The sequence below is a fragment of the Augochlora pura genome, chromosome 9 (genome assembly GCF_028453695.1).
Source record: "Augochlora pura isolate Apur16 chromosome 9, APUR_v2.2.1, whole genome shotgun sequence".
Lineage (NCBI taxonomy): Eukaryota > Metazoa > Arthropoda > Insecta > Hymenoptera > Halictidae > Augochlora > Augochlora pura.
In genome coordinates this window covers 4882698-4902144 of record NC_135780.1, presented here as the reverse complement: position 1 = coordinate 4902144, position 19447 = coordinate 4882698, and the positions used below count along the sequence as shown (strand labels likewise).

The window sequence follows — 19447 nt, the reverse complement described above, 5'->3', positions numbered from 1 at the left end:
TACAATGATGTATCTATTATTTCTAATATCGTGTGTAAATCACATGTTGGAATATGTATAAATCCTTTTTACATCGATCGATATGTACGCGTATTGCCGTGCCCTGCGAGTTCGCTGCGCTTGCACTTGTCACTTTTCGATCAGGTCCCCGTGCTTGGGGAAAAACCAATCCGCGGAGACAATTGTTTCTAGTAAATACATCGTTTCCAATAATACTGTTTACATCTATTTTGTCGCAAGAAAAATGGATTCGTCAATTGCAGTGGACGGGCTACGAAGAGATGAACACCGTTTCCTCTCTGTGTTTACGGGCTTGAGACCGGCATTTGGCCACATTAAAAACGGCTTTACGCATACCTATGGGGTTCCACATAGATATTTACGTGGATGGAAAGAATCGACATTTATATTTAAATGTAACATGTATTACATAAATACGTATTCATTGGTAGCAACCATAAATTAATTGGTAACTTTGCAGTAATGTTCTTCCCAAAAATCATGACTCGAATTAAATACAATTCGTCTGCTAGTAATGCTGTTGAGCAGCGAGACTATTATTTGTAGTTGTAACAATGTATATTTATATCGTTGAGTCATGAACCAAAGCCCGGAAGCACAGGGGAAAAACGTAATTGTTAATCTTTTCTTCCAATCCTAATAATATTGTATAATAAGTAGATGTAAATAGTATTATTGGAAACGATGTGGTTCTTAGAAACAATTGTTTCCACAAATTGGTTTTTCCAGACTTCGCGAAGGAAGTTGACGCAAGTACAGCCGGAGTTCTTATAAACGTTCCGCGGGCAGATCGTATCGGACGAAAATAATTAAAAAAAAAAGTAAAGTAATTATTGGTCTTGATAATTATGAATTCCACGGCGAGAAATGTACAGCCTTCGCGAAATAAGAAGGCGCCTCTGCGTTCGCATTACCCCTCCTACTAGTTGCCCTTCTGCCACGCAGCTATTGGTTCAGTTTTCGGCCAATAGCGACTGATAGGCAGTGGCTACTAGGAGGGGGAATAGAAACGCAGAAATGCCTTCTTGTCGCGTGAGAACTATACTCAGTATCGGATGATCATTTCATGCATATCATTGAAAGCTAATTCATCGATCTGTTTCGGATGATTTTTAAGTTTGGAAAATCGAGATATTATTTACAGTTATTTCGACATCGTGGTGTCGCGTAGGAAAGTTGAGCCAGCAATTGCGTTTACTCTCCAATAATACGGAATTCTATATATTAATAAACGGTACGAAGGATTAAAATGATATTGTCAACGCCGGTAACTTTGCTCGCAAACACCTCTTCTATGTGTCACGACGAAGCCGTGTATCCCGTAGATACATTAATATTTCTTGTCCCGGCACAATATTTCCTCGCTATAGTTACGCCACTCGGTTCGCATAACGTGATTATAGAGAGCCGTGGATACGATTTTGAGATCGTTTCATTTCTGACGGAGACAAAGGGGGACACTAATAAGCGAATGAGTGGGAACGAAAGCCCAATAATGCGGCAGGGATGGCGATGCCATTATATGTGTAGGAGACGACAAAACTTAGTTATCAAAGAGAAATTTACTTCATGCGTTGTGTTCCGTGTAATACCGTATTATATAGAATTTTCTATGTACTCTAATTTTTCATAGCGATCGAAACAGATCGAACACACTGCAAGCGAATGGCGTACTTACATCGAGCTGAACTTCGTACATAATTCGCCAACGTTTGTTGCTACGCTTTATTAGACGTTATACATTTTTTTGACTCGATGTCAAGATTATTCAAATACGATAACACGCGACATAATAATGTTTGTTTTTTTTTTTTTGGTATTCGTTATTTTGTATTCTGAATTGGACCTAGATTGTGCTCGTATTCCAATTAATTTCTATCAATTTCAGAGAAAATTATTTTCATTGGAAAAGAGGACGTCGTGTGTCACAAATGTCTTGAAAAAAAATGTCAACGAAGCTTCTGCGACGCCGATGGAAAAGAAACAAATCACAAACACAGAGTAAGTGATGATTCTTGATGCGTAGAGAAAAAGTGAGATCGATGATTCACAATGGATGCAGTCACGATGCAGAAAGAGTCCGGTGTAAGTAGTTGACAGGCACATGCAGCTTCTCCCATTTTCTTTTTCTTTTCTCTTTTTTTTTCTCGCACGACCAGACGTACCTAAATCGAATCTCTGCCAAGTCAAAAGGATATTCAATTATACCAGTAGTGGGCACTCTCACACGAAGAATGTCCTGTTCTGTGGGGAGGTAGTTTGGTGCCGCGACTCGATCTATTTCCATTAGGTAACTGAAACATCATTTTCTCAATACTTGACACGCGAGAGGAAGCAAGAGCATCTCGCTCGTGCCCGTGTGATACACGTATAATCTCGCCCATTTCGACGGTATATACCCCGTTAGATATATATACATATATAAATATACATATATATATATACATATAAATATTTCGACGAACACTTAAACGGATATTTCGACATAATATTAAAGACAAAGTATTTCGGCGCACAGTGTTCGAACATGGCAATTTAGACGCGAGAAACTATATATATTTTGTCGCGAACGTGTGGATGAATTCCTGGAAACAAATATTACAACGATGTTAACATTAAATCGGACAATAATCATTTCAGCATTATTCTATGTTAAATGAAGATTAAATTATTTTAATGAATGAAAGCGGAAGAAATGTATTTGTGATATGTTACATTAATATTTTTTTTATATAATTACATGATGTGTACACACAAATATAAGAAAAAAAAATGGTAGGACACCGTGAAAAAGATGGAAAAGAAAAAAGATAATAAAATAATAAAAAAAGGATGTACATATTTTTTAGAATAAATAGATTTATATTGCTATCGTTAATAAATGTTTCTGAGATTTTTGGTAAACGTAACACTGCTGGAGGAAAATGTGTCAGATATTTTATGGTTTTTATGCAATATTTAGAACCTAGTTGTATCCGCAGGTACTAAAAGAACGTGTAACAGGTTTTCCCATATATTCGTTTCTGGAACATAATCGACTATAATATTTGATATCCTTATTCAGTGCTCCTTCAGTTTCTTCCAATAATTTTCTTCCTATGGGTAGCCATGTGTTTTCAGTAATATCAGCACTGTGGGATCAATAGCTTCGGATGCACAAGTACAACAATGTAAAGTGTCGGGTATCCTTAGACGAAATTGTGAGATAATAAATACGTAGAGCGAAGAATTTTAAATTTTGAATTTTAAAGCTTCGAATAAAATTTGTGCGTGTTTATGTTAATCTTTGTGTCAACCTTTAAAAATAATAATAAACGCAACAATAGAAAGAATAGATTCAACAGCTTCTACCAGATGTAGTCTTCTGCTAAATTTAAAGTTACGCTATTAAATAATTAGTAACTAATTTTCACAGATATCAAAGAACTCAACCAAATCTACTGGCTAATTAATGTTATTTTCGCAACACGTGCTAACCTGGTACCTTCTATTCCAAAAACCTACGATAACACACTAAAATTGGTTCTCTTCGACGAACCGTTGATTTCTATGAATTATCATTGTTCTACGATAAAATATTTACTTTCCCGTGCAAAAATCATCAACTACAAAAACAGAAGCTTATAACACCATTATTTCTTACAAGGAGAAATGTGAACTACGATAGCGCAGTACAAATATTTAAACAATTTTTTTTCAAACAAATCATAATCCAAATCAATTGTTTAGAGGTTTTACAAACCTGACGACATTAAATATTACGGAACCGGTGATGATAGAAGAGGTGGGGTTCTCGCGGTCTAAACCACTGTTTTCGAACACTGTGCTGAGCGGCGCAAGATACCGAGGCCAGTGCACGCATTGGCGTAACTAGGATCATTGTCTATAACGAGACGAGAAAGTAGAAGTAAACAAAAAGTTCACGTGATCGTTGCTGCGGCGGCTGTTGAGCGGCCGTTACTCGGAAGTGAATTTGTAACGCCCCTTTCACCGATGGTCCTCGCAAGCAAGTCGAGACGGAATTTTAACCCTTTGCACTCGAATCCATTAAAACTGCGAATCTAAAATCATTTTTCCGACTTCTAGTGTCTCCATTTTATACAACAAAATTCATTTTATGCATATGCAATCGAGTCTCGTGACCCATATAACAGTTACACTTTGAACAATTTTTAAATCCAAGCTTTGGCGATAATTATTAAAAATAATTTTGATACGCGTTACAACAATGGCGCCGCAGAGCCGCCGCTCGAGTGCAAAGGGTTGAACTTTATATTTTCATTTATACTGTCAACGAACAATTGAACTATTAACTTTTTACTCAAAAAAAAAAAAAATGGTTTTTTTTTCTTTTTTTTTTTTGGGGGGTACTCAAAATTGTGTGCCGGCTCCGTCCTACTTACGCGTCGGTCACGTGCAATTGTCTTATCTACTTTCTCGTCACGGTGAATCATCTATCGCAGAGGGGTGGCAGCGAGGGGGTTCCCCTTCCCCCCCTTGACCAGCGTATACGCGAAAAGTCACTACGCCAGAAGCGGGGTGGCCACGCACGCGCGCAGGAAGTTCACGCTTAGCGGCGTGGGCGTCCGCTACCGGGTGAACATTTGTAATTTTGAATTACGATTGCGACACGACGCAGAAACCCCCGTCCGATTGTAGTTCACAATTGTAATGTTCGTTCCGGTGTAGAAACTCACGCCGCCGTGCGGGACTCCCGCGCGCGTACATCGCTTGTCCCCCTCCCCCACTCCTTATGGAATGAACTACGTTTGCCTCGTGTATACACTGCCCTTGACTTTATGCATCGTATGTATATTAGACCGTACACGTCCTCTGTGAATCACATAAAATAACGTTACACATTTCAACGATCACACCATCTATTTATTACCAAAAATTAAGAATAAGAAAATAAAAAATCGTAATTCTTAGAGATAACAAAAAATATGGAAACGAATAGAATTTGAGATCAACGAAGAATATAATTAGTAATTTATTCTACATAAGGATGGTATTTTGATTAACGAGAAAGCGAATGCTTCTTTTTAAATATTTCAGGACGTTTCCAGAATAAAGCATCGTGAATCGAACGAAAACCGCCGCACGTTTGACGAGAAGATCTTGTTTACAAAACGATGATCATTGAAACTTTATGCGAGTGTTCGTTAACCCCTTACCGTACATTGACGAGTCCGACTCGCGATGGACAATTACTAGTAATAAATAATTAAGCACGGATGTTATTCTGTTCTTTAAAATTGGAATAAAATTGCAATCCTTCGTTATTGATATTTAAGCATGCTAGTAAAATCAGGCACGGAATAAACATTAACGTTCCGTCCCTTCTAAGAAATTATATTAATTGAAAAATTCCTAGCCGCGGTGACTGCGAAGAAAATGGTACGGCGAGGGGTTAACTAAACCGTTTTCGAAAGTCACGGATATATTTATCGAGCGACATAGATTTGATAAAAGTCGATACACCGGTGAAATTGATTTTTCGCGAATGAACCGCGCTAATTTTATTCGATCTGGACCATTATGCAGGTGGGCCGGCTCCCCGTCCGCAGCACTTACCTAGTTACGCCAATGATTATACAGGGAAAGTGTTAGAGATGGAGTTTTAGCATTTCTACCGGATATCAATATTTGTATGTAGCGTGCAAAAAAGTTTGAGTCAACTATGAAATGAGATGTGAATTATGCATACTTCTTGGTAATATATCAGGAGAACCACTATACACTGACAATGAGTGACCCGCTATGACAGGTCATGCGTCTACGATATTAATAAAATCGTCTTATAAAAAAAAAGAGAAAACAATACTCACAAAACGTCCGTATAAATTAAGAAGGTTTATTAACAGCGACTATATTTGATCCTAACTCATGAGACATCGCCAAAGCAGCAAGACTTATCAGCGTGTTTACTGTATTGTTTCACCGTTACATTTCATATAAAATTATTACTATACATAGTTAAGAATAAGCAAACGTTCTCGTAAAGTCGAACGAAACGATGTAACGTGATAATAAGAAGTTTCATCGGCCGGGATGCTGCGAACCGATTGAAGCAACTGCGACGATAGAGGCGTAGCTCTCTCGCAACATCAATGTTGCGTGCACCGTGTGTGTCGTTTCGAGCCCTGGGCCTGGATAATCGAGGTTCGAACTGTACCCGAAATCACCAGAAATCACAGTTTCCCTTCTATGTATTTATCAAATCCTTGTTTTCGAAACAAGTACAAATTACTAAACGCTGCAAAGTTTCGACCCATACATTTTTGCACATCCTGCGTCCTACATTGTTGTATTGTGGTATAAAGTTTTCGGATTAAAATTACATTACGTTATAAACTACATTGCAAAGGTAATTTGTAACAGGTTTTACAAGCATAATCACATACATATAATTATAATATGTGTGTGTGTATGTACGTGCTCTGTTATGTTCGCGACACGTAAAATTCTCAGTTTCGAACAAGTAATTCGTAGATCCGATTTAGCAAACGTATTAACAGCTACGACAGAGACGAATCGAAGTTTTAGCCGCGTTATCGATTAATGTTCGCGGGAGGAGAAAAAGTAAACGATCGTCTTCGCGAGGAAGAAGAGATGCGTGAGCTGCGACAGGTAGAGGAAGGCAAGGGCTACTTACTATTTAGCGGAGTCTGTGAGCTGATATTCTCGTCTGCGGTCGTAACACTGTTCGATGCCAGCATCTGCCCATAAGTCCTTGATTGCTTCTACATATGGACTTTCGAACGTTGTCACCGTTTCAAAATCCACGACGCGCACGAGTTCTGCTTTTTCCTACGATAAACACAGGTACATGCATTTAAGTGCCGTAATTATGCTTATAATGGCACATTTCAATCATTTCTACCGGTTTTTGCACTTAAAAAAAGAAACGTTGCACGTAAGATCGCCGCACGCTTCGAACAGCGTACGGAATCTCTCTCGGAAAGGACATGGAACTTCGGAAACGTTCTACATGAACGCATTCCAACGTAATCTTAATTTTGCTCGAAAATAATACTCGCGTTACATGCGCGAATTGGTAAATAAATGTCTTTACAATTGAATGAATGAAAATGCTTTTGCTGTCGAGTTCCATTAGAAGATAAAATAATTTGGTCTGTGTATCTCGAGATTCGCATGGTTCCTAAAAGTTAGGGTTCGTTACACGGAAACCATGAGCCGTAAACCGTGACATACAACGAGTCGCGGAGTCTGTGACCCAGGCATGGGTCGCGACAACTACTAATTGCGCGAGCGTGCAATCAATTGGCGAGATACGACGGTCAAATTTTCGAGAGCCTCTGATCCACGGACGTTTCGTACCCGTGTGCGGTTTATAATCCACACGTGGGTTACAGTAGATTATCTAATACTGTTCGTTCACGTGGAGCCTCGGATGCTTCTTCATGTGGGGTCTACTGTTTACACGATAACCAAACTAACACGAGCTTTAAACTTCATGAGTCACACGTAGATCACTGATATATTTAACTCATTCTAAATCTCTGCTGGATATCGGCGTGCGCGCGCACGCCCTTTTCTGTACGCGTCCCATAAACAAAAGCGCGTAATTATTTCAATCCACATGAAAAAGATCGTCGGGCAACAATTGTTATTCTCGTTACAATTTTTCTTTTTAATTACATGTAATAGTTTCTATGCAGAGTTCGAGAAAGTTGCGGAACTTATTCGTAAATTACATTTTAATTTATTATATGCATAAGAAGAAATATAAAAGAATTCGTGAGATTAGAAGCGTTGTTTTCACTAGAATTAATAAAATATGAAGATTAATTAGTTTAGAAATTGTATAACTCTAGTGAAGAGACATTATTTAGATCTTTAAAAATAATAAAGGTAACTACATAAAGATGATTAAAGTTAGCCATCCAATCTGTACAATGAGCGCGTAATTTAACGATATTTTTATTTTCTTTCCCCTTATTTATAGTTGTGCAATCAATAACGCCTGTACGTAGATCAAGTCTCGTCTTAAAAAATAATAAAATATTCAATTCGTTCGATTGTTTTATTTGTCCTGTATCCTGCAACTTGCAACACTGTATGCGATTACAATATTAAAGTAATACAAATAAATCAATAAAAACGCCTCGAACTAAAAGTTGTTTTCACGTTGTATGCAACTTGTATTTTTTTAAATAGAAAAGCAAGGTTCGTTTCCTGAAATAGAACGCGCGCGACCTTTAGCAGTTCATTAATGATGTTATAATTTTATAACCACTATTCTCGTTAGAAGCTTTTTTTTGTTAAGTATATAATATACAGGGTGAACCACGAATCGCAATCAATTCAGATTACTTTTGTTTTCGAGCAGGTCGATCAAATATTTGTGTATCAATAAATTAGCGATATTTATAAAAATAATTTTAGAACGCGTTCAAACAATTTTAATGGCGCTGCGGAATCGCCACTCGAGTGCAAAGGGTTAGGAAATTACAAAATTATTCGTTGTCCAGGTGACAATGTCTCAGCAAAAGAATGAAGTATTGGCATGATGGAAAGAAAATAAATAACAAGCAATGAAGGAAGTGCGAGCAAGAATCGAATAAAAAGGGTGATTAAAAATGATTCAGGTTTAGAAAAATGCCAGAGATGAAACAAGAAAATTAGCAAACGTAAGAAAAGCATCCATATATATAATACGATGAAGAGATAAAGAAGAGAAAAGATGAGAATTGCAGCTTCATGCAAGAGACAGAGTCAAAGAGAGAGTGTTTTTGTGGAACAATAAAAAAGAAAAGAAAAGTTGACACAGGAATTATGAGCGGATAGTGAATGGGGATTGAAAGAGTGGTGAAATCTGTTCTGTTCTATAACCTTCTTCCATCTCTGAGGAAGACTCATTATGCAATCTTTCCAAAATTGTCGTAGCTTATTTGCAAAATATTTATTTAGCTATTACTAGGGGTAGAGAAATCAGTATCATTGACAAAAGTACTTACTATATTCGAAGAATCGGCGTATTCGATTTTAAGAAGATCCATTGCCCGGATCATGGATTGCATAGCCATGAAAATGTTTTGATACACGAGTTTAATGAACCCTCTCTTGTCGTCATCCGAGTAGCCGGCTCCGTGGATAATTCTCATCTGTTTAATAAAAGTGGATTTGCCGGATTCACCAGTACCTGTAACAAGATATTCGCCTCGTTAGCTATGGTATCGAGGTAAACGAGGTATTTCTGGGTCACTTGCGCCGCCGATTTCTCTCTTAGACTTTTCATACTTAATCAATGCTTCCGTGTTATTCGTACGCGATCTTAACAGAATATTGTTTTCAAATTATTACGGGGGGTCTACAAAAGTTACCATCGCGTTTGGATGCAATTTGCGGTATTCACTTATGTACGTCGAATGTAGGGTGGTCATTTTGACCGGTGACCGATAAGGCGGCTCGGTATGCGGTAATATTTCGTACAAGGACAGCATTCGAAGACAGTGTTCACACCGGTTTTCAACAGGAACTTTATTATAAATTAAAATCACTCTGCCATTCGTCTCCTGTGATCATTGAAGACCGTTCGTCTTCCAAAGCTTAACGTCATTTGAGATGTACAATATTTTTTAGCAAAAATATTTTCTATCATCAGCTGTTAGTTTTTGCCACCCCTTAGGTAGAAGACGGATTCAATTATTCAAAAATTCCTCAGTTTTGGAGGCAATGCCATGAACAAATTTAATCATTTATTATCAAAAGATTAGGTTGCAACATAATTTCTACAAAATTCGAATCAGCGAATTCTATTAAAATGCCTATTTAAAAATTTTATCTGGAAAATCACTGATAGTTACTTTTTGCCACGGCGTTCTGCCTTAAACAGAAAGGAACATGCAGTGCCCAATATGCGTTTCAGAAAGTAAATTTAAACGTACGGGACACCTTTTCCTCCCATATCTGAATCGAGCACAACACGACGAAGTAAGAAGATAGATATACAGAGCAAGAGCGAGATAGAACGAAGCCCGTCGAGGCATCGACGGTCGAGACTCGTCATTTAACCAGCTAGCTGTGGCGCCCCCTTTTCAGTGCGCGCACCTATATGTGTCGCGAGAATTAAGCGATGACGAGTATACTCGTCGAACATAGAACAAGCGTCGCTATCAAGATATTAGATAAAAACGATGATTTCCAATATTGTAATTCTTTTATAATTTTATTTTTATAACAATATAACCACTGTCGTGTGAAATTGTTTGTTGATAACGTGCCTATATACGTGCGTATAATTCGGAGACGCGTGATATTTTTTATTTGTGTTATTTTATTTTGGCTCGCCTTCAAAATGTTCCAAATATCTTGACATTGGAAAATACGTTTTTATTTTCACTGACATTACGATTTAAATAGCCAGTGGTCACTACTTTTTAAGCGTGACGAGTATACGCGTGAAATTTACTGACACGTTTCTGCCACAAAGAAACGAACAGCAAAGAAAATTTCGTTTTCAGTAATTGTCACTGCATTTTCTAATTGTAATTGCAAACGTTATATAAATTGTATCGACTCAAGCGATCTATGTGTAATAATAAACTTCTTGGTGAACGTAGTCGGATTTCTGTCGCGTTTAGAATGAAAATAATATAAGCTGGTCGCTGATGCCACAACTATGAAAATAAGACGAGAAATATCAAAAAAACGAAATTTTCTATTTCGCAATGTACATATAGTTTGTGTCTAGTCGCTGCATCATATATCGGTGTACGTCTCTCTTCTTTCCCTTCGCTGCAGTCATTCTCGAGATAAGGTCTCGCTAAACTCGAGGCAACCGTGATGCGAGTGGGACTGGGTCGTGTATATTTAACCGTACGAGTTCTGTGTAAATTTTATCATGCGCCGTTGCATATGGTATGCAAGTTAAATGTATTTCGCGATTACAAAAGTTGTCCAGAAATACGGTAAGATCATTTTTCCGTTCCCCCCTCGCAGGATGATCGTTTTTATCCTGTAAACACGAATTCCTCGCAGCTACAGGGGAACCGTGTAAATATTTTTCGATGTTTCACATCTGCGGGAGTGTGTACAAAATTTGATAAAAATATACATAAGTGTATCGATTGTGTGATGTCCTGCGGTAGTCATACCAAAATGACCCACCATTGGGTCACGGTGTTCTGTTAGGCTTTTATTAACTATGGTATGATTGCTCATCGATACGTGAACATCGTGACGCACCTGCGACCATGTTAATTGATTAATAAAAAGACCTGCAGACAACACGATCCACAAGTGGTCACCCTACGATAATTGATTAAAAGCCGAGCGGATTCCATAATCCACTAGTAGCCGCCTTGCCATAATTAAACAGCCTTTGCCGGTATCGTAACTTATCGGTGGGTCACCCTGTTGCAAGTCTTATAGAAAGCGTGACCTAGCAGTAACCATCTTCCGTTAATCGATACCCACGTACATAGTATACCAGAATGACACATGCATGCCAGCCGTGCCGGGGTTTCTAATTATTTTTCTATCGTTGATCGAAAAGAGAGACTCGTCCTTACCCGAGTATCTACATTTCGTTTCGCTTGAACCCTGTTTCTGGTCTAATCGTCAATTTTTCAATCTCAAACACATAGCGTTTATCACTATTATATAGACTTCAAGTTTTCAATAGATGTTGTGTACTAAATTGTGATAATAATTTACGCATTTCGACGTTCATACATTTAATAAATTTAATATCATTTCCTAAACGGTTCATTCCTTAAATCGTAAAAATAAAGGTGGAGTACAGAGTTCCGATTTCTCAAGAAGAAAATATTAGGTGGGACAGAATTTTCGAACATTTTCACTAACGATCCATGAAATTTGATTGTACAGTTGCGCGGGATACGAACTGAACGGTTTATTAAGCGTTGCGTAACTTTTCCACCGGGTCGCATATTAATATTTACTTTACACGATTCGTGTCGCTTCTCGTTACGAATCGCGGCGAGCTCCCACGAGAACACGTGGACCCCGAAAACCGCCTAAACAACTTTGCGGCACCGACGCGTGCGGATCCGAAAGCTGATCAATCAAGTTGGAACGTATTCAAGCGTCGCGTCGCGTCGGAGTTGGCCGACCTCCGGCGACCTTTATCGTTCGACAATTTCCGTGCACCGACCGGCGCGTGCATCATGCCTTTTCCGGGATGACAACGGAAGGATACTATACCGACCGCGAACGTGTCATCAGATTTCTATCTCTTACCGCGTTCAGTTTCATTTCAAATGTATTCACGGTCGTAATTCATTTGAATTTCTTTATTCAAATTATTCAGCTTTGCATACGGTCTATTTATATGTATCATTAACATTCTAATTGAAAGGCTAAAGTCGATCGTTTCAGCGAAGAATACTTTTGTATCGCTGTCGCAAGGACATTTATAATCAAATATTGTAATCGATGAAGCATTTCCTGGATTACTACACTTCGTTCAACGAGAACCGGCACGAGATACATATAGACCAACCGCATGCGAGCGATGCGTGATCGTGTCAGCGGTGAATCACAATTTTCGGGGTCTTTCCGCATCTCTCTCTCTCTCTTGCGTGCAAAGGTCCACGATGAAAGTCCTCCAAAATTCGCCGCGAGCTTCGTCGTCTGTAATCGCATCACCGATCATATGAACTTTCTATTTACATTTTGCCTTTTGAAATGAAACGATAAAAATTAGTTTCAAAATCAGATTCTGATCCCCATAGTTTCCCCGAATAAACCAGGGAATACTGAAATCGTTGGGATATCGAACACCTGTAATACGTACACGTTGAAACGATTTAACACGTTCAAGCAGATGGTGTTACGTGTGTGCGTGTGTGTGTGTGTGTGTGCGGAGTCACGGCAGTATACATTAACTTCAAACGGGTAATGGAAATGCCAAGTACGAGTACCATGCCGCTCAACGAAACCAAGCTCGCTAAAGCTACTCATTCTTGAACTTTTATTTACGACTTCCTTGCCACGTGGTTATCGGGAAGAAACTCCTACAAGGGAAGGGCCCCGATTGTCCGGTTCCGGTTTTAACGAATCCTTGCAAAGTGATAGTGTACAGTATAATAAGTATAAATCCTAAATGACAAGTATAAAGTATTAGATGCAGATACTCGGTAATTTTAAAAATATAAACAATTGAACTTACAAACCTTAGAAATGTACTATAAGTATATATAGAAAGCGTCGAAGTTTCATTGATAAAATACGCAGAGTATCTGATTGACAAATCCAGTTCCCGTTCAGTAATATGTACTTTTCTTATTATTGCAGTCGCGGCGTACATAATATTGGACGATGTTGCTGTATATGTAAGAAAAACACAATATAATATAATTTAATATAGTGCTGGAACTATATTATAATATGGCTAATTTTTATAGATTTTTTTTTCAATAGCACGATTTATACTATCACCTTGCAAAGACCCGTTAAAGTCGACATCGGACAATTGGGTCCCTCCCTTCTTAGAACCGTCCCCGGAACATACGTATGCCGTACACGTACATTATGCATTGAAATCATACTACGTAGGGCATTTCAGTTAAAAATGTAGCGCTGAGTAATGACAGAAAGATATATTGTGTATTAATATTAGCAGATAAAATACAAGGGAATGAAATTTTTCAAAGTAAAAAATATTGTCCGTACGAGTTATCATATCGTTGGTTAACCTATTAATTACGACGCGCCACTTTGGTGGCTCGCTCTACTGACTCATTCGCTCACCATTCAAACTAAATTTCATTTGTCGTGCTTTACAGCTTTTCGCCTTCAGAGGAAGTGACATTGGTAACGGTACAGCATGGATCAGAAGGACCGAGCATGAACTGTAATTTCCAACGTGGGATATGAAGTGAACATGAAGACAGGGGTCAATACGTTCGGCCATATTGCTAAGAGTAACCGGTGCTGTCATCTGTCGTCAAATTGTGATTGTAATTTCGTTGTAACCAGGATTTGCGGGCTGTAAAAAATTTCTCCTACTAGCTGCTCTGAAGGAAGAAAAGGAGTAAGAGCCACTAAGAGCAACGGCGACGCGACCACTCTCCACACTTCTTGTCTGTTTCTTCACATTAAACGTCAGAACGTTCAGGGATGCTATTGCTTTTACATTTGCAAAAAGCAGTTCGCATCATCTAAGTAAACGTCGTACGTACAATTAACTGAAATTATTCTCCGGGCAGTAAATATATTATAATGTCTCCCAATACTTTTATTCATATTTCAGTTTGTTAACGATTAGAGTTTCTATATCCTATTATTTATAACAGAGGAATAAGAAAATGTTAAAAATATTACGATAGATGCATGTAGAAACAAAACCAAACGTTTATTCTAAAATGTGTACGTATTTATGTTGACGTTTGGATTCATATAGTTTTACAATTTGACAACAGATGACAGCACCAGTGGCTCCTAACAATGCGACCGAAATTTTGCTCCCTGCCCTCGCGCTCGTTTCAACCCCCTCGTCGCGACGCGAGGTCCTTCGGGTCCGTGGGATACGGGCAAAGGTGGCGTTGCGACATCGGCGAAAGAGAACGCGCAGGTGGCACACTGACTGATGAGTGGGAAAGAAACGGCAGAGAGGTAGCGGGGAAGAGAGGAGAAGGAGGAAAAGGAGCGAAGCCACGGCGCGGCGCGCCTGCACACTCTCCTCCTCTCTCTCTCCGTCTCTCCTTTCCGCTCATCTCTCCTCTCCGCTTCGCGGCAACGCCTTCCTGACGAAATCATGAATGAAAACGGGCGAGCGGCCAGCATCGCGACTTACCGCCGGCCCGCGTATGGATTTTCTCTTTCATTATCTTTTCGAATGCATACGAGATTCTACTCCAGCTCTGCGTGCTCTTTTGTACGATCTGTGTATGTCCTTTTGTGCGGCGTACCGAGAAGAAGCCACTCCTCCAAACACCTTTTTCTACACACGTAAGGGGACACACAGCTTGTATGCCCTCTGTGTGTATATATGTATATAGTAAGAAGCAGAAGTGTCCACACACCTTTTAAAACGGTACAGTTTTTTTTCAAACTGGTCTAAGTGGCTTGAATTTCTTTTTAAATGTCGGAGGAATTAGTTTATAGTGCAACGACAAAATACTATTTTAAATTTCGCTATCACTCGAAATGCCAAGAGAAAAGAGTAAATGATTCTTTACTTCAATTCCTTATCCGAGTCTTTAATGAAACTTTAAACAATTCATTTCTTATTCCTCGGTAATTTATATGAAGTACTGAACTGTATCTGTTTCGTGTTTCTGTATCTGAATCGTGTCTGGTCTCCCCAAGTTGTCCATTTTCGATTTCAAGTTGGAGAACCAGTCGAGAGAATTTACTGTATACCGCGAATTGCGACATCAAAAAGTAGATTTATGGTTTTTAAAAAAGAGGGTTTTCATTCACCAAATAACCAAATATTTAGAAAAACGAGATGACTTTATTTGCATCAAAAAATGCAAAACGTGCAAATTCTAATCATGGGAAAGGACAAACTCGAATAAAAACCAATCAGCAATCAATTATCAGATCAACTTTCACAAATACTTAAAACTTGAATGTTGAACGTATTTGTAACATTAATTAAAGATTGTACGTACCTGGCAGAAGATTAAAGAAATTAAATTAAATATACGTAATATATGGATTCTGTTAAAAATTGGGGACGTCTTTACAAAAATGCAAATTCTTCAAAATTTGAGGAGAGAGTAAATTTGGAAATTAAAATTGGATATTAAATAATCTAAAAAGAATTAACACTTATTGAACAGTGATATTAGCTACGGAGATCTAATACGTTAAAAAATGTTTGCACATTCCGTAATTTATTGTTCTCATTAATTTTTATTAATTCGTTTATTCCTTATCGACTTATCTAATCTAGTTTCGAGCAGACTAAATGTTTAACTAATCTGCCTGGTCATAGTTCGAAGAATCCGATGATTTCGCTCGTCGGCAGTAGAAACTCGGATTGGTAAAGCGAGGACCCACCACGTACACAAATCAATACGAAAATTTGATAATCGCGATTTAACGTCACGTACACGGTCAATCACGACAGAATCGAGTCGGCAAGATACGACGTGGAACAGAACATTTCAAGATCAATGCTGTCAATTGAAAACTGTCGAAATAAGGACAGATCGAGAACACGCATAGAACAAGACCGACTCTACAAAAATATGATATTTAGGATTACAGCACGACATATTAGTATGAAATTACTTTAATTTTTACGTCAGTAATTTCGAACGTTATAATTTTGACCAGCACTGTCCCGCAATTCGATTATTTTCCTAATTACCAATCACGAAAAATTGCCAAAAATAAAATCGAATACACGTCGGTAAATTAATTCGTTTCGGGCTATGTACATTAAACCGTAACTATTTCCTTGTTTCCATCTTAAGGATTGAAAGCGGGGACAAGTTTACCACTATGACGACGACAAGGAAATTACTGGAACCGAAAGAAAGTATTAGAAACCGTTTCAATGCTGTCTCAATTTAGAAAAATTTTGTTCGACGTAAAAGCTGATGTTCTTGGGGCTAGTAGTTACGTACTGTGGTAGGGCTTCTGATTGCGAAGCCTCTGAAACGGTAAGAATATTCAGAGAGGATTAGCGTTGCATCGCGAAACCGCTGACTGAACTTGTGCTGCAAGCGGTCGAATAAAACAGTGATTTTTTAACAATTCTATAAAACATGTACGTTGCATCTTTTGTACGTTGCAACTCCATCAGAAGGGAAAACTATAGCATAGTCTCTATCTAACAACGTCTACCCGTGTTGCTATCTCCTGACTCCATAAACTACTCTCGCTGGCACCTGATACCTTTACATTGTTCTCTAGGTCACTGACCGTAGCGTCATATTTCAACACTTTCGAACGAAATTTGTCCATCAATGTTTAGTACATTCGTGAATGCATACGCAATGTGTATGAAAGTAAGTTACATGGAACGGGGGACCTCGTATCGCGACGAACCCCTGTTAAGGGGGTGTTCTAATGTAAATCTTTGGAAAAATCGATTTTTTTATATTATATAAATATTTTATGAAAATATTTTATATTTTATAATATATAAATACAGTTAAATGTTAAAATACAGTTTCTCTTGAACGGAGCTCCGAGTTTCTATTCCGTTGGGGAGAAACTTGCAGGAAACAATGCTATTCCGTAAAAATTAATATCATTTCGTAGCTGCATCTGCAATTTACAGCATCGTAAGTGACCGTAATTGCAACAATTTCTTTTGTAAATGATTTGAAAAGTTCAACAATAACTATAAAACAATTCGGACAAAATAAATGAGAAAGCAGCAATTTTATTCCTTTTCCTCGTACCAATCGGTTGAAGGTATTATAGAAAATGTTTCTCAGTCATTGTCCAGTAATCTAATTGGTCCTACGTCTAAAATAAAGTTCAAGTCGTTTGGTCCAATTTAGGGAAAGTCATTGAGTGTCCGAATATTAACGTTACTCGCGGCAACGACGACAAACTAACACGACGAACGATGCTTTTTTTATGGATAAAAACCAGCCGAAATTACTTTTTGCAATCGAAAAGTGCTTGCCAGTTGTAGGACCGTTGCCTGGCATAGGTGAGCCCGCAGCAGACCGACAATTCTGTTGTTCGTCCTTCAACCCGCATCGTGTATCACTTGCCAGTCTGAAGTGTTCAAATCAAGAGACTAAATTGTACAGGCTGTTTCAAATCTACGGGCCAGGACGAAGCACGCATATCCCTGACGCAAATGCAATGGCGCGAATAATTATGGACTCGCTGTAATTTTTACATTATATTTAAACAAAAACTTAACGAAACAACATATCCGTATATTGTGTATCAAAAGTACTAGAAAACGGATTATAGCAGTTTTTGGGGTTTTGTTTAAATATCAGTAAAAATGTAGAAACTATTTTGTTAAGTTTTCATATAGATATCGCTAACAATGTTAAAGCTACTTTCTACAATTCTAGAATGTTACAGCCGAGTATACCAGTCCCTCTATCATTTGAAAAACATTCGCGTCATTCGGTGCGTTTAAAAACGTTAGTGCGCTTCAGAAGGTGTATAGAAACTTTTTTAATCGACTGTAATTGTGAACGATTTGTAAAATATTATATGATAAATCTGAACTTTTTAGTTTTATTTTAATTAATTAAATTGCTTTAATTATGTGGGGATTATATAGTGTCTAATTGTCGGCAACGAACGTGTTAATCGTCGCATGGATCGTTGAAACACGCGACTTATCCCGCCTACTAAATCATATTTCTGTGATTAATAACATTCTCACCTATTGAGACGCGTTTGTTTCACCGGATCACAGCTGTGGAATAATGAATTATACGGCCCTGACTGTGAGACAGTCACGACAGGGGCATAGGTCGCGATCGCATGACGATCGCATTCGGACGCCTTCCCTGTGAAATCTTCTTGTTCAGATGGAAATTCTAAGCGTCTAACGACAGTGTTAACACTTCATCGACCGGTAGCCTATAAATCGGTTCTTTCCCCCCGATCGATAGTCTGTGAATCGGTTGCCATAAGTAACCCTTAATTTATTATCTATTATTAAGTGATTTATTATTTATTATTATTGAGTTGATTAACAATCAACTTATGATCTATTATTCGAAAACCATGGCAGACCAGGTCATCGAGTACCGTTTCGACACGAGCTACAACATTGTTAAGTGACATTTAAAAAAAGAATTGAAAGCGTACTTGAGGATTATCGAGAAACAAACATTTCATGGAAATTTTTTGTTACACCAATCGAAAGACAATCGAAAACCGATCAACTTTCATTTGAAACATTTTTTTGGGGTCAAATTATCGCGAGTACTTGAAAAATCGTGAAAAATTGTTACGCGAGACACTTTGACATCTTTCGAGGCGACAACGTCCGTTCCTTTTGATCATCGATTTATTACCTGTGCTTTTACCTGCGCTACGTTGTATTAAATTCTTTTAGGCAAACTCTCCACTTCGTCTCATAAATCTTTTCGTTATGTTAGATTTGAAACGTTCCGATATATTTTACAAATACCGTTTCAATAATTACGCGACAACGTTGAAGCGCGTCCCGAATTTCTCACGACGCTTATCCGCGCTAATTTCGGCGCTCCGTCGAAATAGGGAACCCCGTGTGTTTTACTGCAATCGACTACCCCCGGCCGGTACAAGATACTCTGACACGATCGCGACACGTACGCGACACGCCGATGGTCGTTACTCACACGCTAAAGACAAGAAGCACTGGCAAAATGCCCGTAAAACGGTCTTCCATGCTTCGCCGGAGAACACACAGCGTGTAAAACGAGCGTGTAATCCCTGGTCTTATGCATTACCTAAACATTTCCCCTGCTTTCTTTTATTGCAACGATCTGCGCTCTCGTACCGTAAC

The 19447-nt window shown here is 38.4% G+C and overlaps 1 protein-coding gene across 8 annotated transcripts in view; it reads right to left on the bottom strand.

Moving 5' to 3' along the window:
• The window catches only part of Galphaq (G protein alpha q subunit), a 49656-nt gene that overhangs the window by 9936 nt on the left and 20273 nt on the right, over window positions 1-19447 (bottom strand). For 5 of the 8 annotated variants that reach the window (XM_078191329.1, XM_078191328.1, XM_078191322.1 and 2 more), the window contains exons 2-4: window positions 9006-9190; window positions 6680-6834; window positions 2187-2315 (exon numbers count right to left, since the gene is read on the bottom strand). In XM_078191329.1, coding sequence (XP_078047455.1) covers window positions 2187-2315; window positions 6680-6834; window positions 9006-9190 — 469 coding nt within the window. The remainder of the gene's footprint in view (window positions 1-2186; window positions 2316-6679; window positions 6835-9005; window positions 9191-19447) is intronic. The other 3 variants (XM_078191321.1, XM_078191324.1, XM_078191323.1) reach the window with 1 other exon arrangement.